Source organism: Anarhichas minor, unplaced genomic scaffold (genome assembly GCF_050575085.1).
Source record: "Anarhichas minor isolate MPS153535 unplaced genomic scaffold, ASM5057508v1 ptg000021l, whole genome shotgun sequence".
Classification (NCBI taxonomy): Eukaryota; Metazoa; Chordata; class Actinopteri; order Perciformes; family Anarhichadidae; genus Anarhichas; species Anarhichas minor.
In genome coordinates this window covers 280001-301713 of record NW_027466467.1, presented here as the reverse complement: position 1 = coordinate 301713, position 21713 = coordinate 280001, and the positions used below count along the sequence as shown (strand labels likewise).

The 21713-nt window shown below is 45.7% G+C and overlaps 1 protein-coding gene across 1 annotated transcript in view; it reads left to right on the top strand.

The window, feature by feature from the left end:
- mmp24 (matrix metallopeptidase 24) overlaps positions 1 to 21713 on the top strand; it is a 57281-nt gene that overhangs the window by 7763 nt on the left and 27805 nt on the right. Inside the window, exons 2-3 of the mRNA XM_076095879.1 lie at positions 16948 to 17096; positions 19213 to 19329. Of these exons, the coding sequence (XP_075951994.1) occupies positions 16948 to 17096; positions 19213 to 19329 (266 nt within the window). The remainder of the gene's footprint in view (positions 1 to 16947; positions 17097 to 19212; positions 19330 to 21713) is intronic.

The window sequence follows — 21713 nt, the reverse complement described above, 5'->3', positions numbered from 1 at the left end:
CTCACGTTGCCTCATATCTGCGTTTCTTTAGCAGTAACAGAATGAAACAGACGACAGCAGTCTGGAGCTCTTCAAGTACTTCCCTCGTCTTCAGGCCTCCTCTCCTCTTCTCCTCCTCTCCTCTTCTCCTCTCCTCTCTCCTTCTCTTCTCCTCCTCTTCTCCTCCTCTCCTCTCTCTCCTGCTCCTCTTCTCATCTCCTCTTCTCCTCCTCTCCCTTCTTCTCCTCCTCTCCTCTTCTCCTCCTCTTCTCCTCCTCTCCTCTTCTCCTCTCCTCCTCTCCTCCTCTCCTCTTCTTCTTCTCCTCTTCTCCCTCCTCTCCTCCTCTCCTCTCTCCTCTTCTCCTCTTCTTCTCCTCTTCTCCTCCTCTCCTCTTCTCCTCCTCTCCTCTTCTTCCTCTCCTCTTCTCCTCCTCTCCTCTTCTCATCTCCTCTTCTCCTCTTCCTCTTCTCCTCCTCTCCTCTTCTCCTCCTCTCCTCTTCTCCTCCTCTCCTCTTCTTCTCCTCCTCTCCTCTTCTCCTCTTCTCCTCCTCTCCTCTTCTCCTCTCCTCTTCTTCTCCTCTTCTCCTCTTCTTCCTCCTCTCTCCTTCTTCCTCCTCTTCCTCTCCTCTTCTCCTCCTCTCCTCTTCTCCTCCTCTTCTCCTCTCCTCTTCTCCTCCTCTCCTCTTCTCCTCCTCTCCTCTTCTCCTCCTCTCCTCTTCTCATCTCCTCCTCTCCTCTTCTCCTCTCCTCCTCTTCTCCTCCTCTCCTCTTCTCCTCCCTCCTCTTCTCCTCCTCTCCTCTTCTTCTCCTCTTCTCCTCCTCTCCTCCTCTCCTCTTCTCCTCCTCTCCTCTTCTCCTCTCCTCTTCTCCTCCTCTCCTCTCTCCTCCTCTTCTCTCCTCTTCTCCTCTTCTCATCTCCTCTTCTCCTCTCCTCTTCTCCTCCTCTCTCTCTCCTCTCCCTCCTCCTCTCCTCTTCTTCTCCTCTTCTCCTCCTCTCCTCTCTCCTCTCCTCTTCTTCTCCTCTTCTCCTCCTCTCCTCTTCTCCTCCTCTTCCTCTCCTCTTCTCCTCCTCTCTCTCCTCTCCACTTCTCCTCCTCTTCTCCTCCTCTCCTCTTCTCCTCCTCTTCCTCTCCTCTTATCCTCCTCTTCTCCTCCTCTCTTCTCCTCCTCTCCTCTTCTCTCCCTCTCCTCTTCTCCTCCTCTCCACTTCTCCTCTCCTCTTCCTCTCCTCTCCTCTTCTCCTCTTCTCCTCCTCCTCTCCTCTTCTCCTCCTCCTCTCCTCTTCTCCTCTCCTCTTCCTCTCCTCTTCTCCTCCTCTCCTCTTCCTCTCCTCTTATCCTCCTCTCCTCTTCTCCTCCTCCTCTCCTCTTCTCCTCCTCCTCTCCTCTTCTCCTCCTCTCCTCCTCCTCTTCTCCTCCTCCTCTCCTCCTCTCCTCTTCCTCTCCTCTTCTCCTCCTCCTCTTCTCCTCCTCTTCTCCTCTTCTTCTCCTCCTCTCCTCTTCTTCTCCTTCTCCTCCTCTTCTCCTCTTCTACTCCTCTCCTCTTCTCCTCCTCTTCTCCTCTCCTGTCCTCTTCCTCTCCTCTTCTCCTCCTCTCCTCTCCTCTTCCTCTCCTCTTATCCTCCTCCTCTCCTCCTCTCCTCTTCTCCTCCTCCTCTTCCTCTTCTCCTCCTCTCCTCCTCCTCTCCTCTTCTCCTCCTCCTCTCCTCTTCTCCTCCTCTCCTCTTCCTCTCCTCTTCTCCTCCTCCTCTTCTCCTCCTCTCCTCCTCCTCCTCTTCTCCTCCTCCTCTTCTCCTCTTCTTCTCCTCCTCTCCTCTTCTTCTCCTTCTCCTCCTCTTCTCCTCTTCTTCTCCTCTCCTCTTCTCCTCCTCTTCTCCTCCTCTTCTCCTCCTCTCCTCCTCTCCTCTTCTCCTCCTCTCCTCTTCTCATCTCCTCTTCTCCTCCTCCTCTCCACTTCTCCTCCTCTTCTCCTCCTCCTCTCCTCTTCCTCTCCTCTTCTCCTCCTCTTCTCCTCTCCTCTTCTCCTCTCCTCTTCTTCTCCTCCTCTCCTCTTCTCCTCTTCTCCTCCTCTCTTCTCCTCCTCTCCTCTTCTCTCCCTCTCCTCTTCTCCTCCTCTCCACTTCTCCTCTCCTCTTCCTCTCCTCTTCTCCTCCTCTCCTCTTCTCCTCTTCTCCTCCTCCTCTCCACTTCTCCTCCTCTTCTCCTTCTCCTCTCCTCTTCCTCTCCTCTTCTCCTCCTCTCCTCTCCTCTTCCTCTCCTCTTATCCTCCTCTCCTCTTCTCCTCCTCCTCTCCTCTTCTCCTCCTCCTCTCCTCTTCTCCTCCTCTTCTCCTCCTCCTCTCCTCTTCTCCTCCTCTCCTCTTCCTCTCCTCTTCTCCTCCTCCTCTTCTCCTCTTCTTCTCCTCCTCTCCTCTTCTTCTCCTTCTCCTCCTCTTCTCCTCTTCTTCTCCTCTCCTCTTCTCCTCCTCTTCTCCTCTCCTCTCCTCTTCCTCTCCTCTTCTCCTCCTCTCCTCTCCTCTTCCTCTCCTCTTATCCTCCTCCTCTCCTCCTCTCCTCTTCTCCTCCTCCTCTCCTCTTCTCCTCCTCTCCTCCTCCTCTCCTCTTCTCCTCCTCCTCTCCTCTTCTCCTCCTCTCCTCTTCCTCTCCTCTTCTCCTCCTCCTCTTCTCCTCCTCTCCTCCTCCTCTTCTCCTCCTCCTCTTCTCCTCTTCTTCTCCTCCTCTCCTCTTCTTCTCCTTCTCCTCCTCTTCTCCTCTTCTTCTCCTCTCCTCTTCTCCTCCTCTTCTCCTCCTCTTCTCCTCCTCTCCTCTTCTCCTCCTCTCCTCTTCTCATCTCCTCTTCTCCTCCTCCTCTCCACTTCTCCTCCTCTCCTCTTCTCCTCTTCTCCTCCTCTCCTCTTCTTCTCCTCTTCTCCTCCTATCCTCTTCTCCTCCTCTCCTCTTCTCCTCCTCTCCTCTTCTCCTCCTCTTCCTCTCCTCTTATCCTCCTCTCCTCTTCTCCTCCTCTTCTTCTCCTCTTATCCTCCTCTCCTCTTCTCCTCCTCTCTTCTCCTCTCCTCTTCTCTCCCTCTCCTCTTCTCCTCCTCTCCACTTCTCCTCTCCTCTTCCTCTCCTCTTCTCCTCCTCTCCTCTCCTCTTCTCCTCTTCTCCTCCTCCTCTCCACTTCTCCTCCTCTTCTCCTCCTTCTCTCCTCTTCTCCTCTCCTCTTCCTCTCCTCTTCTCCTCCTCTCCTCTCCTCTTCCTCTCCTCTTATCCTCCTCTCCTCTTCTCCTCCTCCTCTCCTCTTCTCCTCCTCTCCTCCTCCTCTCCTCTTCTCCTCCTCTCCTCTTCCTCTCCTCTTCTCCTCCTCCTCTTCTCCTCCTCTCCTCTTCTCCTCCTCTTCTCCTCTCCTCTCCTCTTCTCCTCCTCTCCTCTCCTCTTCTCCTCCTCTCCTCTTCCTCTCCTCTTCTCCTCCTCCTCTTCTCCTCCTCTCCTCCTCCTCTTCTTCTCCTCTTCTTCTCCTCTTCTTCTCCTTCTCCTCCTCTTCTCCTCTCCTCTTCTCCTCCTCTTCTCCTCCTCTCCTCTTCTCCTCCTCCTCTCCTCTTCTCCTCCTCTCCTCTTCTCCTCCTCTCCTCTTCTCATCTCCTCTTCTCCTCCTCTCCACTTCTCCTCCTCTTCTCCTTCTCCTCTCCTCTTCTCCTCCTCTTCTCCTTCTCCTCTCCTCTTCTCCTCTCCTCTTCCTCTCCTCTTCTCCTCCTCTCCTCTCCTCTTCCTCTCCTCTTATCCTCCTCTCCTCTTCTCCTCCTCCTCTCCTCTTCTCTTATCCTCCTCTCCTCCTCTTCTCCTCCTCCTCTCCTCTTCTCATCCTCTCCTCTTCTCCTCCTCTTCTCCTCTTCTTCTCCTCCTCTCTTCTCCTTCTCCTCCTCTTCTTCTCCTCTCCTCTTCTCCTCCTCTTCTCCTCTCTTCTCCTCCCCTCCTCCTCCTCTCTTCTCCTCCTCTCCTCCTCTGCTCCTCTCCTCCTCCTCCTCTCTTCTCCTCCTCTCCTCCTCTCCTCTTCTCCTCCTCTGCTCCTCTCCTCCTCTGCTCCTCTCCTCCTCTGCTCCTCTCTTCTCCTCCTCTCTTCTCCTCTGCTCCTCTCCTCTTCTCCTCTCTTCTCCTCCTCTCCTCCTCTGCTCCTCTCCTCCTCTCCTCTTCTCCTCCTCTCCTCCTCTCCTCCTCTTCTCCTCCGGTCTGTTGATGAATCTGTTCACCCGTCTGTGGCTCCACACTGAGCGTAGCTTCACCAGCGACTCAGCGGTGACTTCACAGTAGTGACGCGTCCTTCACAACGCCACCTGTCAGTCAGTCGGTTGTGTTTATTTCACGGCCATCTTTTAATCTGAAGCTTCAGATTTTGTGTTGAAGACGGCAGCTTCAGTGACGTTATTGTTGCTTAGTAACCGTGCAGATGCAAATTGACAAAAAAAAACAATTAAGAAATAAGAAATCACTCAATGAACTCAATGAATTACAGAATATGAAAATAATATTTAAGCCAACTGAGAAATGTTGGTGACTTGTTTTACTGGAATGAAAGACGAAGCTGACGAGCTGCTGCTTCGTAACGACACGATGAATGCTGACAGACACAACGTCCACAGATATGAATCTGTTGATCATAACTGAGGCTGCAGGAGTTTCCTGCTGACGATGATGTTGACGTTTTTATTTGAGCAGAATCAAATGACAGAAGTCATGAACTCTGCAGACTCTGACGTTCACCTCAGCTGCTTTTTCTGTCACAAATTCCTTAAAGTGAATCTTCAAATGTAGTTTTATTCACATAAACAGTCCAAAATGATATAGAACGGAGACATCGACAAGTTTTCTTTTACTTTAAATTCTCCACTGACTCCTTTAAGCCCACGAGACAAACTTCCAAACTGCTTTGTCATCAAACTAAAAACAGGAAGTTATTTTTGGGGTTTCTGAAAAGTTTGACGGGATCTTCACCCGACAACGACAACGAGCCGCTCCACAGATGCTTTTATCCAAAGTGCCTCGCGGCAACATGACGGAGTACATTGGAAGCTTGGATTGCCCCGGCGGGAGTTGAACCCTTAACCCTCCGTGTTAGTGCTCTGTTTCTACATCTCATAGTCAGCATTCCTACAGTCATTCTCACATATGAACTCTTCTCCAGCGGATCCCCGATGAGTCGGTGGAACGGCTTTCTGCAGAAAACAAATAGTCGATCAATCAGTTAGTTTGTTTGATGTATTTGTCAAAAAGTATTTCATAATAAGTGTGTCTCCAGGTGTCCGAGTACAAAGAAATGAGCAACTGTCTGTGGTCAGTTGCATCGTGGGTAATGTAGGCTGTGGAGAATTTCAGTATTAAACGCATTATTAGTAAGATTTAATAACACCCCTAGTGGTGAGTAGAAGTGTTACAATAATAAATATGTTAGTCACAATATGTTTCCATATGGAATGTATTATAGGTTTACAATGTTCTTACTTATAGAGGATATTATATGTTACAGTATATTAACTCATTGAATGTATTAGATTATAGAAGTATAGTCACTGTAGGTATTAAAACACTAAGACTTGAGGGTCAGATAGAGATTCTGAGTGAGGTGTCAGACATGCAGCAGCAAATGGAGGCGACCTCATCGATGGAGGATGGGGCCAGTGGGACGGTCAAATGCCAAGCTGACCAGCAGGACAGAGAGGAGGAGTCCAAGATGTTTTGAGAAGAGCCAAGATGTTTTGCTAAGGGATCGATAATGGGAGGGGGCAGAATTCAAATGAAGCCAATCACTAATCGCCACAGAGGGTCATTCACATGTTTTATGAAAGTGTCGGACACTTTCCGACTCTCAGGGGATACAAAAGACTGTTTTAGGGAGTTTACCTCAGATTACTGCAGCTCTCATTTTCAGCTAACTGGCCGCGCCGGACTGTGAGGAGATGCGTGTATGTGGTCTCTGCTCTCGAGAACATTACTATTGATAGTTAATTCAGTTTGTAAGTGAACTTTGTGTAGTACATTAAATATTGTTTTAATTTTGGACCGGGTCCAGCTCATTCTTCTGATGCCCGTGCGCAGTAAGAAGCTCGCAGCAGAAGAGTTCCTGCGGCCTGCAAGCTCCTTCATCCTTTGTTCTTAAAAACCTAACAAGGCTCAGGTTTTGAAAAGGATTGGTGAAATAAAACACACAAGTGCTGCATCAAATGTAATACTTTTTATGTATTTTTGTATTGTCCATTTTTAGTCTGACAATGTGACAGAAGTGCAAACGCTAAAGATTTTTGCGGCTCTGGCGATGAAAAGACGACCACGATTTTAGATCGGACAAATCAAACAAATCTCACCGATTATTAATGAATGGAGAGAAATAAAGGATTGTTTGATGATGTAGAGTTTTGAAACAACACATTAGGTGTGTTATAAGTACTCACACATGAGGAAGTTTCCTCCCATGTATTTAATGTCTTTCTTATTCTGCCGAGCTCCTCAGATCCGAGCCCTAAATCTCTCCGCTGCTCTGAGCAACATGCCAGGGAGCCAGAATTTAAGCCACCAGTCGGGCTTTTTACAATCTCCTCTGAACCCCCCTACATCAAGTCATATCTATAATAATGCTGCAGGTGTTATGAGCAGATGTTGTACTGTCGATAGGATGATTAATATTACCTCATTATATTAAAATAAATGTAATCAGAAGGCACATTTCCTTCAAAATGTATTCAGGGACTGAAAAAGTCAGGTCGGTGCTTCTAGTTAGTTTTGGATCATTAGTGTTTATTCGCGTCACTCTCATAGAATAAATACGGCAGCAGCATTATTGTTTGTACCATAGACAGTCTTTAGTTCATACACATATTTATACACATAGTTTTGTCCGGCCTCTGTTCTAATACATCGTAGAGCTCTCGGTGCCCACATTTCTGATTCAACAGTGTCAAGACCTCCGTGATGACAGGTGGAGAATCTCATCGCTGATAGGCTGCGTCGAATTTAAATATTCCAGTTGAAATATTTCAACTCAAGCCGAACACACGTAAATAAAGTTTTAACGTTAACCATCAGTGTAAATAAAGTTTTATCGTTAACCATCAGAGTGTAAATAAAGTGTTACTGACTCAGTAGAACATGTGTTTCTAGTCTCTGATCTCTGATCATGTTTCATTGTAAACAACCAATCAGTGTTTAAAGCAACAGGAGGAGAGCTAGTAACGTTAGCAGCACCGCTAACGGCTAACCAACAGGAGAGCTAGTAACGTTAGCAGCACCGCTAACGGCTAACCAACAGGAGAGCTAGTAACGTTAGCAGCACCGCTAACGGCTAACCAACAGGAAAGCTAGTAACGTTAGCAGCACCGCTAACGGCTAACCAACAGGAAAGCTAGTAACGTTAGCAGCACCGCTAACGGCTAACCAGGTTCACTTCAGTTACATGATGATGCCTTCAGGCTCTGCTCAGTGAACATGAGTACTGGCTGAAGGTACATTATAACGTTATAACAGTGGTGGGCCATCAGGGCCTTCAAGGCCTTCTCTGCTGGCCTAAAGAGAATCACAAAGCTATATCTATTTTATAATTTAATAATTTTTGTTAAATACACTACATGTATTATAATTTATAAAGATATTTTCCCCATTATCTTATGTTCTCATTGCACAGCTACTGTCTTCCTCAGTTGCTCTGCTTCCAGTGCAGCTTGTTTTAAGTAGAGCTTTTATCCAATCAGATCTCACCTCTGTGTCTCTAGGTAAGAACAGAGGCAGAGGCCTGCAGACTCACACGTGAATCCATGTGCACTTTAAGTGAATGGGGACGATGTTGTTGATCATAGTGTTCAACCAATCAGATCTTTAGTTTGACATGTTGGGCGTATTCTTTGACTATCAGAGCTGCTAGCTGGCCTACAAGTACGTCAGCATTACGTGCAGCTCAGTGTCCATGTGCAGCTCTGCAGTGAGGTGCAGCGTGTGCTGTGATTGGTCAGTGGGCGAGCACGTGACTATCGTGAAACGAAACTTAAAGTAGCCATCAGAGGCTTAGTCGGAGTACGAGTTCAAATTGAAAGATATGGAAGAAATTATACATTTTTTTGCATTTTGCTTGGTGTAGATTATTATTTTTTTACCGAGCTTTGTTTTTTTAACACTCAATGAAGGAGGAGAAACGGATTTGTGAGTTGGAATTTAACCGTGGGATTAAACTCTTATTGTCCGGACAATTGAATGTGTTTGGCTGTTTTCTTCTACAAAGCAGGACCGATGGTCTGGAGGAATGTGGATTGTGTGGTGATTGCTTTAGCCTGTTTGAATCAGTAGGAACAGCTAAGCCTGTGGGGAGAGTGTAGCGTGTGTGCTGCTGCTGTTTTCCCGTTAAGCTAGTTAGCGTAGCCTCCCAGAACACACGTGCGGAGCCTCAGCTGTTTTTTGTTGTGTTTTTTTTTGTTCTGGGTTCAGAGGTCACAGCCCGTTGTCTCCTATGTGAGCGCAGAAAACATTATATTTCCTACAATTTAAGCTTCTGCATATTCCAAACGCACTCGTATTATTCAAACGTATTGTTCGGTTGGTAAGCCTCGTACCGAACGGTTTAATATGAATACGTGTGTTATTACACCCCTAGAAACAGATAACCGTAGCTGTGGCGTCATCATGAGGTTATGAGGTGGTAAGACAGCACTGAAGGCCCAGGTATGAATGCACTGCTATCATGATGTGTTCACATGTCATCTGTAAAATGTAGTTTTGGTGATAAACTAGAATAAATCCAGTCGTTTGAAGGAGATGTTTTCACATGAATTTAAAATAGATATTATAGATGAATTATGATCTGTTTACATTATACATTATAATACATCATTAAAAATAATAATGAAGAGATTTGTTCATCAATACAAATGCAATCTTTCATTTCCTTATCATTTGAATTATGTGTTTAAACACTATACATTATTATAACAAAGAATGTTTGATGGTGAACAGACTTCAGAGCGTTGAAAGGATTTTTTGAACGGTTGCAAATATAAATATTCTGGGTGCTTGTAGACCAGCTGCTATAATCAGTGTCTGTTCATATCTGCCATAAAGACACGATGATGGATCTCTAAAAGTTATATTTTCTCCCTTTTTTCTTTTCTGCTGATCCGATCCGTGACTCTGATCCGTGATCCGATCAGAACCGTGAGTTGTATGATCCGTGATCCACTGACCTGCTGTTAGTGGATCACGGATCAGAGTCATTCGTCCTGGAGATAAATGCTGAGTATCACCTTTTCCAACGGAAGACAAAAGCCAGATGTTCGTGGGTGTTAATAACTTATTGTTCTTATTGTTCTTATTGTTCTTATGTTTGAGAGAACAGGAGGCCGTGAAGCCGTTGGGGAGTCCGGAGCGATCAGTTACCTCCTGACAAAAGATCCTCGGAGGTCGTGATCAGATACCACTTTGTATCCTGTTTCTCACTGAGGTTGAGGTTCAGATCCACGTCAACAGTAAAGCTGCTCACACACCAATGTAGCAGGACGTCCAGTAGAAACACTCACAGGAGACATCTTTTGGCATTACGGGTGATTTTACTTCTGATACTTTAAGTAAATACTTGGTGGATGAAATGCAGGACTCACTTTTACATTTCATTTACTTTTACTTTGAAGGGTCTGAATCCTCCATTACAGCTTTATTTGATTCTTTATTTGATTTATTTTAAACATGAGTTTATGGTCTCAATCTCTAGTTTCAAGTCTTCTTCAATACAGCATGATGTTCATTTAGTACATTATGGTCCATTTAGAGTCAAACAGACCATAAAGCAGGGGCTGCTTTAGGGCGGGGCTACACAGTGATTGACAGGTCTCTACCAGAGACGTATACGGCGTCTCTACGTCACTCCTCCTCAGTCCAGATATGGTCACTTCCTGTTCACTGGTTGATAAAAAAACCAGGATGGGGACGGCCGAATTGCCAAACTGGAGGCTTCATAACGTCACAAACCAACGAGTGACGTAAAAGTGACATCGTAGATCGCAGTAGAGAACTCAAACATGTTGTTAGTGCCAAAACAATTATAATACCATGAATCATAAACAAAAGAAAACAATGGAATCTAGATATGTAACATTGGAATGTGTGTCCTCGAGTCTCACCAACGTTGGATAAAGATCGAGGCTCTTTGTGATATATGAATATTGAACTATTTACATTTTTACAACTTCTCCTGTCGTTCGGTTTCTCTATCTGACAGTTTGTCAAACGTGATGCGTTCCAGGACCGTCGGAGAGATGACAATCCACCTTTTTCTCTTTACAGCTTCTGTTTGTGATAAACAGTGTCGTTTGGTTATTGTTTACAGAAAGCATGTCTATCAATCCCTCCAGCCGGTTTTGGGGTTCAGACTAAGATGTGATCTGAAATGATTTGTTGATAGATTTCATCATCACCAAATGTAATTATCACCGAATCATTGAATACATCTTTAAAGCTTAAATGTTCGTGGTTGTAGCTTCTGAAGTGGGAATGTTTCCACCTTCTTGTCTCTTTTATAACAGTAAGTTGAACATATTCTGGTTTGTTTTTTCTCACTATTTTCTGACATTTTATAAGAGAAACAATAATTGATTGAAGGAAATAACCATCAGATGCTCCTCGCTGTGTTCACAATGTTATTGTACTTTATGTTTTCGATGTCGACTCAACGAATCTAGAAACCAACACAACACCTCGAGTTGGGGGGGGGGGGGGGGAGGGTTCACCCGCTGCACTCACGCTGAGGCAGTAAATAGTTTAGCGGGGGGGGGGGGGGGGGTCTATTTCTGTCTCAGCAGACAGACGGAGGAGACGCACACTGGCAGGCTGACGCACAGGTTGAGACATCAGAGAGAGAGAGACGGACAGACAGACAGGCTGAGAGACAGAGACAACCAGGTGGACGCAGACAGACGCATGTTATTGTTGTTATTGTTTGTAAATAAACATTTTCAAAGAAGACACAGAATAAGACGTCACATTAATGTTTTTCTCTGAGATGCAGAATTAGACTGAAGGTGTGACAGAATCAGATTTTGGGGATTTCCAGCTTCCTGTTTCATATTTTAAAATAAATTTAGATTAGTCGACTGACAGTAAAATGAACCAGAAACTATTCATCCAGCGTCAACAACAGTAGTTTCTGCTTCCTATTGAGAGGATTTGATGGTTTTTTGAAACATTTTGATTGACATGTTGGAGTTGCCGCTGGCCTGAACCTCATCGTGTGTGCGATCCCGTCCGTCCTGAGAGGACTTCCCCTCTCTCTGTGTTGGACGTCTGTATTAATGCTAAATAATAATCAGTTGGTGTTGGAGCCGGTTTAAAGCTCAGTGCGTCTCACGCGCTCACTAAAGGCGGCCATGTTTGTCTCTGTCTGATGAGATCATTCTGTGAGTACAACACTCTGAAGTGTTCCAGTAGCAGCAACCACTGCAGTGAGAGCTCGTGGTTCATAGAACAGCATCTATATATTTATATTCGGTTGTTTTGATGTAATTTAAGGAGCTGAACAGGTGAGAAGTCTCAGAAGAACCAGGGAGAGAGAAGAGAGGAATGGAAGCGTTGTCTCACGCATCTAAACTCAAGTTCCAGCTCCATAACAAACAGCCTCTGTGCTACTTTCATGCACCAGTTTGACTTTGTGACTTTCCCACCGCTCTCCTATCGATTGTACATTCTGTTGTTTCTGAGACGGGCTTATGAACAGCAATCCTTTCTCTGCTACACACACACACACACACACACACACACACACACACACTGCTTTGTTGAAACAGTTGTGTGTGTGCTGTCAGTGTATTACATCTTGATGTCTAAAGTCAAGTTCACCCACGATCGCTGCACTCTTCACACCCTCACCTTCCTGTCGTGTTGAAGTCGAGGGGCGTCGCCCACTACGAGCTCTACGGAGAGGATCCAGGATGAGTTTGTCTCGTTTTATTATGTTTAGTCATGAAAACATTGGTGAGAGGCGACGCAGTGAAGGACGTAAAACCAGGATTTATTTGTTAAAGCAATCCAACAAGCTCTCCTTGTCGTCCTTTGTCCTCGTGTTACAGACGACTCTAAACGCATCAACATGCAAAGATTGTTTTAGAAAGAAAAGCCGGTGGAAACGAGGTGTTTCTGTGCATCGTTGTGGACGAAGCGTTCATCTGTGTTGCAGTATTAACGCCGTGGCAACGCCTCCTCCTGCTAGAACGCAGTCCTGCTATCAATTCAATTCAATTCAATGTATTTTTTATAGCCCCAAATCAGGCTTCTCCTCAGAGGGCTTTACAGTCCGTACACATGTGACATCCTGTCCCGGGACCCTCACATCAGAGCAGGAAGAACCTGATCTGAGGAAACCTGTAATCAGTCGTCCATGTTGAACTAACCTGGTAGTCCATCGATAATCAAGACTGTCGATTGTGATTTTCCGGGAAAGAGTCACGTGATAGGAGCGTGACCAATCAGGGAAGGACGCGTCGTGAACGCGGTAGTGGGCGTCATCGCTTCCAAACGTATCCGTCCTCGGTGCTCTGAAGCTCCGGCGTAGTGTGGACGCTCAGGGTAAAGATGAGAGTGGACGTGGACTTAGAGAGAGCAACAGAGGAGGATCCTCTGTGAGGATGGATGTCATGTGTACAGAACGAACAACATTACAGAGTTCACATTCAATGCATACGACATAAATGATTCATATAATGAGAGTAATAAGCAGAATAATGATGGAAAAAATAAGACTACTAGTAAGAACAGCAGCAGCAGATATAGTAGAATAATAATGATGATAACAAAAGCAGTAATTAAATGGTAACAGCAATGCGACTCCTAATAATAAAGACAGTAGCGGTCAAAGTGGTCCGTCTACACTAGTTAACCCTTTACTGGTTGTGTGTGAGACCTTTGTGACGATGACCGTTATTATTTGATGAAGAGTTATGATATATCTCTCCCAGGATTATTTTGGGATGAAAAGCAGCAGTCGTGAATGAAATCGCTCACAGTGACCACGGTTAAAGTGATTATAGTAATCAAGTCCTCTTACAGGGTTCACTTTCGCTCTTTTCATACTTGACAACATGTAACAAGTGCATTTCTTTTACTGTACTCCCATGATGCTTTGCCTGGTGGTGGCCTGTCTGCTGCTGCTGCGTACACTTTGACATCAACACAAGTCTCCGGGATGCAGCAGTGAAACTTGGGCTGCATCAACACTTAACGGAGAAGTTTAAATAACGCTGCTGACGTCCTTTTAGTTTGAAATCTCCGGGGTTGTGTTTCAGTCTGGACGGGCAGAAACGGAAAAACTTAGATGATGCAGACACCGATGTTCACTTCCTGTTTGTGTCTCATCAGTCCCTGATTCGTCACTCCCGTGTCACGTGATCCTCCTCAGGAAGAATGGCGTCTCAGGCGTCTTTGTGCGTCAGTGAGTCTCTGTCCAGCTGTTCACATGTGGAGGTTCTAATGGTGCCACTGATTTATGTTGCTGCACTCACGTTATATGAAACTTTGTGTGTGTGTGTGTGTGTGTGTGTGTGTGTGTGTGTGTGTGTGTGTGTGTGTGTGTGTGTGTGCGTTCAGAGCTTTGATGGCACTGTAGTAATTGTTGTATAATAGCAGCTGGTGAATTATTTAATTCAAACTGCTTCTTCTGAGCCAGCAGCAGCTGGCCCACTAGTCTGCAGAGTGAACACACGCGCACACACACACACACACACTAAAACATTGGCACACCTAGGGGTGCAAGGATGCACACACACACAGACATGCTGAATAAAGACACACACACACACACAAACATACTGACTAATGCAGTATCAAGGTCCTTGGAGACTTCTTTGCAGAGAGTGCTGTGTGTGTGTGTGTGTGTGTGTGTGTGTGTGTGTGTGTGTGTGTGTGTGTGTGTGTGTGTGTGCGTGCATGTGTGTGTGTGTCTCAGCCATGCAGGACACACTCTAGATTCTTCAGGCTCCAGTTCTTTTTTTGGCATCTTCTTTGTAACATGTCAGCTGTTAAAGGAGATTACTAAATGAAATATTATATTATACCTTATTGTTTGAAATAAAAAAACTTTGATGTTTAAAGTAATTGCTTGATGAAACACTATTTTATAGATTAAAAAGCATAATTCTTGTATCTTGACAGCTTTAGTGAATTAGTTTTACTGGCTCAGGGCTCTGTTGTGTTTTATATTTATGTATTTTTTCATTATTGTGGTTCAGGATTGAACAAAAGTCAATTACAGGAATCAGATTGAGATGTTGTTGTCAGAGAACAATGGTGATGTCATCACCACAGATGTTGAATTTGATTGTGAGCGGTCAGTTTGCTCTCGGCTCATTTAGGATGAGAGGCAGATCAGCATCACAGTCTAGCTTAGTTAAACTGAGGAGTTAGAGTTCCACACATCTGCTCCGGTCTGCAGCAGCTGGATGGAAACATAATGAGCATAAACAGCAACTAGTTTGTGAAGTCTGGCCTGCAGACGATGATGAAGTGAAGACGTTCGGGTTGTTCACCGTAGTCGGCTGATAGATGAAGGTCGGCGGCAGAATGCAATAAATACTAATAATAGAGATTATGAAAGTAAAATAGATTTCGTGGAGCGGAGGCTCGTTTGTTGTTCAGGCCGCTGAGAGCAGAACAGAAAAGACGAGGAGCCGTTTGTTAAACCAGCCGAGCAAACTGATATCACTGATGTGTTCTTTCATACGCTGAAGAGAGCGTGGATGAAGCGTCACGTTTCACTCCTTTAGCGGCTGGCTAGTTGGCTAGCTAGCTAAATCCACTTCCATGCTACACTGGTAGATGTTGAGCTACACCGTGGTTCAAAGGTCAAAGGTCATAGTTTGGGTTAAGATAAACTGTTTGTGGTGAAAAGTCCTGTCCAATCACAACGCAGCGGCACTCTGATGACATATGACGGTCGTTTTATGATTCTATGATTTAAATACATCACATACTGTTCCCTGTGTTATTTCAGGTCTCATCCAGCATTCGTAGCAAAATCTACGGAAAACAATGCGCCGCGTTGATGAAATGTTGAAGTTTTTGAGCGTACTTTAGTATCGTCACTTATTCTAACCCAAACAACGATCCTTTCCTAAACCTAACGAAGTATTTCACCTCTTTTCTTAAATCTAAATAAGTAGTTTTGTTGCTTAAACCCAACTGAGTTTCTTTTAAAGACGGGAGTTCATTTGTAAAACACAGTATTCATATAACGAGGGGATAGTTCACAGTGAACGAGGAGTAACTTCTCATAAGATATGAACTGTTGTCTGAGGATACCTTGATCATTTTTACAAAACATTTAAACACGTTTATTTCCGGTGTCATTTCTTTGCCCCTTTTCTCCAGATGATGACATTATATTTTGGAATGAAACAGAAAAGATGGATTTATGAAGTGTTTACGAGGTTTGTGAGTCGGAGGCTCGGCTGAGTCCCTCAGCGCTGGTCTGACCTCCCTGCGTCCGTCGTGGTCGTCGGGCAGATGTTCACGTTGAGCTGAGTGCTGGTTGCTGGTTGCTGAGCTCGGACTGGCTCTGAAATATTAATGACCTACTGTGGAGAAGGGCTCAGCCTCCCGCCTCGTTATCTCTCTCTCTCTCTCTCTCTCTCTCTCTCTCTCTCTCTCTCTCTCTCTCTCTCTCTCTCCCTCTGTCTCTCTCTCTCTCTCTCCCCTCTCTCTCTCTCTCTCTCTCTCTCTCTCTCTCTCTCTCTCTCCCTCTCTCTCTCTCCCTCTCTCTCTCTCTCTCTCTCTCCCTCTCTCTGTCTCTCTCTCTCGCTCCGTCTCTCTCTCTCTCCCTCTCTCTCTCCCTCTCTCTCCCTCTCTCTCTCTCTCTCCCTCTCTCTCCCTCTCTCTCTCTCTCTCTCTCTCTCGCTCTGTCTCTCTCTCTCTCCCTCTCTCTCTCCCTCTCTCTCCCTCTCTCTCTCTCTCTCTCTCTCTCAGGAGGGTTGTGAGATTGTGTTATGTCATATTAAAGAGACAGGTGCACTGCAAAGTGGAAAAATACGACATTTAATAAGAATCTTTGGAGGAAACTTGATTTGTGGATCAGTGTGAATAACATGTTCGGGTGGAACAGCGTTCTCCTCATGAATCTCTCTCCTCCACAGACGGAGATGTTCTACCCTCTCAGCCCTTTTATTTCATCTTGATCTGCTTTGTCACATCAGAGGAGAACTTCAACATTCAAAAACTGCGACGTCTGCTGTGTGAAGACTTACTTGCTGTGAATAAGATAACTTTACAGCACGGGTATGAATGTCTGACACTGTGTTCACGCAGTGAGATGTAGAAGAGGTCTAGAACCATGAGAAGTGTCTACTAGCAGCTCCTGCTGGCAGCGGGTCCCTGGATGTACAGACGTGTGTCGCTGGATGACTTTATTACTCAAACAAACTTAGAAACGTGCCGATTCTCAGACATGTTCAGCAATTACAACGCGTGACTTTTTATTCCTATTTCCAAAAGGATCCATAGACTTTATGAGCTGTGGACATCAGAGATAACGACGTCCTCGTAGAGACATGTGCATCATGTGTGTGTGTTCAGATCTGACTGAACTATGACTCAACAGATAAAAGGGACAAAGAGCGCCACCTACAGACACCCAGACCTCATCCACAGCAAACAGGAAGTTAACAAATGATGCGTGAGGAGCAAATAACAACATACTCACCACATTTCATGAAGCGCATTCATTCTTATATTTTGTCCACAGAATTGCGTCCTCCTTGTTTGTCTAGTCGTTCAATGGTGCTTTTTATGTTGCTTTATGTTTTAGACCAAAATGTATTTGTCAATGAATCCGTTCTTTATGAACTCATCATTTTAAATCACTTGAAGCATAATTTATCTCTAACATATCGTTTTCCACACGTGGCCCTTTCTGTTTCAGAGCTTATGTTTTGGATTTGAACAGTTATTGCATTGATCACACTTTGTTCTTCTTCTCTGTCAGACGTGGCTGAAGAACTACGGCTACCTGCTGCCTCACGACGTCCGGACGTCAGACCTGCGGCAGGAGAAAGCGCTGCAGTCGGCCGTGGCCGCCATGCAGCGCTTCTACGGGATTCCTGTGACGGGAGTCCTGGACGAGACGACGATCGAGTGAGTTCATGTCTGAGACGAGCTTCTAAAGAGACTTCTTCACATCGATCATCTGAAGAAAACTCAACAAAGTATTCACAAACTGAGAAAAGTCTCAATGAATTTTAATAAACTGATTCACAAAATCATGAATTTTCTAAAAGTCCAAAGTGTTTTAATTTGTAAAGTTTAAGTGAAGCTGCATTTTTTTCTGAAGTAGTGAGCACACGAAGAGATGAATGAGACTTTGATTATTATTGTTATTATAAGTTGTGTTGATAAAGTTTTGCCTCCGTTTACTTCATTTCATAAAAGTACGAACGGCAGAGTTGTGTGCGTGTCGGCCTTCAGAGGATTCAAAATGAGTCCAACACATGTTCACAGTGACGGATCCAGGGGATGCAGCTTCCTGTGTACTGAGTGGTTGGTTGTGACTGTGTACTAACGCGTGGTTGGTTGTGACTGTGTACTAACGCGTGGTTGGTTGTGACTGTGTACTAACGCGTGGTTGGTTGTGTCTGTGTACTAACGCGTGGTTGGTTGTGTCTGTGTACTAACGCGTGGTTGGTTGTGTCTGTGTACTAACGCGTGGTTGGTTGTGTCTGTGTACTAACGCGTGGTTGGTTGTGACTGTGTACTAACGCGTGGTTGGTTGTGTCTGTGTACTAACGCGTGGTTGGTTGTGTCTGTGTACTAACGCGTGGTTGGTTGTCACTGTGTACTAACGCGTGGTTGGTTGTGACTGTGTACTAACGCGTGGTTGGTTGTGTCTGTGTACTAACGCGTGGTTGGTTGTGTCTGTGTACTAACGCGTGGTTGGTTGTGACTGTGTACTAACGCGTGGTTGGTTGTGACTGTGTACTAACGCGTGGTTGGTTGTGTCTGTGTACTAACGCGTGGTTGGTTGTGTCTGTGTACTAACGCGTGGTTGGTTGTGTCTGTGTACTAACGCGTGGTTGGTTGTGACTGTGTACTAACGCGTGGTTGGTTGTGTCTGTGTACTAACGCGTGGTTGGTTGTGTCTGTGTACTAACGCGTGGTTGGTTGTGTCTGTGTACTAACGCGTGGTTGGTTGTGTCTGTGTACTAACGCGTGGTTGGTTGTGACTGTGTACTAACGCGTGGTTGGTTGTGACTGTGTACTAACGCGTGGTTGGTTGTGTCTGTGTACTAACGCGTGGTTGGTTGTCACTGTACTAACGCGTGGTTGGTTGTGACTGTGTACTAACGCGTGGTTGGTTGTGTCTGTGTACTAACGCGTGGTTGGTTGTGTCTGTGTACTAACGCGTGGTTGGTTGTGTCTGTGTACTAACGCGTGGTTGGTTGTGTCTGTGTACTAACGCGTGGTTGGTTGTGTCTGTGTACTAACGCGTGGTTGGTTGTGTCTGTGTACTAACGCGTGGTTGGTTGTGTCTGTGTACTAACGCGTGGTTGGTTGTGTCTGTGTACTAACGCGTGGTTGGTTGTGTCTGTGTACTAACGCGTGGTTGGTTGTGACTGTGTACTAACGCGTGGTTGGTTGTGTCTGTGTACTAACGCGTGGTTGGTTGTCACTGTGTACTAACGCGTGGTTGGTTGTGACTGTGTACTAACGCGTGGTTGGTTGTGACTGTGTACTAACGCGTGGTTGGTTGTGTCTGTGTACTGAGTGGTTGGTTGTGACTGTGTACTAACGCGTGGTTGGTTGTGACTGTCTACTAACGCGTGGTTGGTTGTGTCTGTGTACTAACGCGTGGTTGGTTGTGTCTGTGTACTAACGCGTGGTTGGTTGTGACTGTGTACTAACGCGTGGTTGGTTGTGACTGTGTACTAACGCGTGGTTGGTTGTGTCTGTGTACTAACGCGTGGTTGGTTGTGTCTGTGTACTAACGCGTGGTTGGTTGTCACTGTACTAACGCGTGGTTGGTTGTGTCTGTGTACTAACGCGTGGTTGGTTGTCACTGTACTAACGCGTGGTTGGTTGTGTCTGTGTACTAACGCGTGGTTGGTTGTGACTGTGTACTAACGCGTGGTTGGTTGTGTCTGTGTACTAACGCGTGGTTGGTTGTGTCTGTGTACTAACGCGTGGTTGGTTGTGTCTGTGTACTAACGCGTGGTTGGTTGTGTCTGTGTACTAACACGTGGTTGGTTGTGTGCAGGTGGATGAGGAGGCCTCGCTGTGGCGTCCCCGATCATCCTCACACCAGCCGGCGGCAGAGGAACAAACGCTACGCCCTGACGGGACAGAAGTGGAGAGATAAAAAGATCTCCTACAGGTATTTATCCATCTCTTTGTTCTCTCTCGCCGTCTGTAAATATCAATTATTCTCTCTCTTCTTTCTCCTTTCCTTTCCTTTCTCCATCCTCCTCCTCCTCCCTTCCCTCCTCGATTGTTTGTCTCTCTGTCTCTCCCAGTCTGGACTTGGCTAATGTAGATTAGCTCCGTCCCACGGGACCCCTGAATGCATCACTGCATTACATCCTCCCACTCGTCTCTCTCTCTCTCTCGTCTTCCTCTTCGTTCCTCCTCTCCCTCCACCTTATTCTTTCTTCTTCTACAGTCTACATTTAGTAAATCCTCCACTGTGCGATGCTCAGCCATGTAATATAGGTCTGATGCAGATTACAGCCCTTGAACGCATCCCAGCTCCCATTGTTGCTTCTGCCCACTTCATGCTCTCGTTTCTCCGTCTCTTGCTCTCATATTCAACGAGCTTTAGTGCCATGAATCAAATAGAAACAATGCTCCGTGTATTTGGACAGTTAAATAGATATGACGCCTTGTGTCTGTCGGCCATTATTGAATTCAGTCCATCTGCAGTTTCAAACATCAACACTGGTGACCAAATATTACAACTCAGTCTCATTAAATATTCATGAAATGTAATCTAGTGGTTTGTGAACAGGGAGACACATTGTCCCTAATGTTCTAACCCTCGGAAAAACCTTTCTTTCGGGAAGACGTTACGTTAAAAGTGAAAGTTAGGTTTGGGCAACAAAACCAACAGAAACCCTCGTTTCCACCTATATTCATCTTTTTTGATATTATAAAGTATGTCATTTCTGTCCCTGTACACAAAACCAATAGATTGCATTTAGTGACTATTTCATGAACTGCCATGACTAACAGTGGACTAACAGGGCTGGAGGTGAAGCCATTGTGTCGGTTACCATCAGGAGGGAAAATGCAAACGCTCATTTGAAACACAACAATAAATGAAACTGGTCTTTTCCTCGTCTCTCTCTTTACAGCCTGCTCTTGCACCACACCGCCCGACTCACAGCTTCACGGGTCTAATGTAAATTACGCCGCTCCCACGAGACACTGAAGGCATCGCGGGCCTTTGCGTTGCACTCTGCAGCGTCACATTGAACCCACAGTGTGAGATCACGGTCCTATCTGGTTTCCGCTCACTGTTTGTGCGTCTCCTCAGAAGCTCCTCCTCGTGTTTCACCTGCTATCAGCTGTCAGTGTTGTCTTCAGCCCTGCTGCAGGATGGTTTTTTAACTTAATCGTTCTTCTTCAGAGGCGCCTACTATCTCTGGAGCCGGCGCTGTCTCCTTTGAATTACACTCATTAGTATTGGCTGATGTTTTTTCGGGGGAGACGTACGAGTAATGCTGCATCGATTACATCATTTACATTCAGATCAGGCGGCAACCTCCGGTTCTGAAGAGTAAAGTCAGAGCTTCATGTGTTAAAGCTGCATTCTCTCTAGTGTCCACCAGGGGGCGACTCCTCTGGTTGTATAAAGTCTATGAGAAAATGACTCTACTTCTCTCTTGATTTATTACCTCAGTAAACATTGTAAACATGAGTTTATGGTCTCAATCTCTAGTTTCAAGTCTTCTTCAATACAGCATGATGTTCATTTAGTACATTATGGTCCATTTAGAGTCACACAGACCATAAAGCAGGGGATGCTTTAGGGCGGGGCTACACGGTGATTGACAGGTCTCTACCAGAGACATATACATTACATTACATTACAGTCATTTAGCAGACGCTTTTATCCAAAGCGACTTACAATTCAGAGTCTATCACATTTCTACACCGTAGGCACAGCTACAGGAGCAATTTTGGGGTTAAGTGTCTTGCTCAAGGACACATCGACATGCGACTAGCGGAGCCGGAGCCGGGGATTGAACCGCCGACCCTCTGATTGAAAGACGGCCCTACTATCCACTTAGCCACAGTCGCCACATACGGCGACTCTACGTCATACGGCGTCTCTACGTCACTCCTCCTCAGTCCAGATATGGTCACTTCCTGTTCACTGGTTGCAAAAAACAAGATGGTGATGGCCAAAATGCTGAACTGGAGGCTTCATAAAGTCAACAAACCAACGAGTGACGTCATGACCACTACGTCCACTTCTTATGGTTCAGTTATGTTTACTGGTTATGTTCTTATCCATGTTGTTCCTCACTCCATAACACCGAGCATGACTTATGGGCGGGGCTTGCGGTTCAGATGTCTTTCACCGTCACATGTGGCTTTACTTTTCTTTGATCTTTTATTTGGGAACACAACTTGTCAATTCTCAAGCTGGTCCCACCCACCGTCATTCACCGTCATTCACCGTCATTCACCGTCATTCGAAGATATTCAACGGAATTATGAGGAGTACCTTTTTGACCATAGGTTGTATGAGGATAC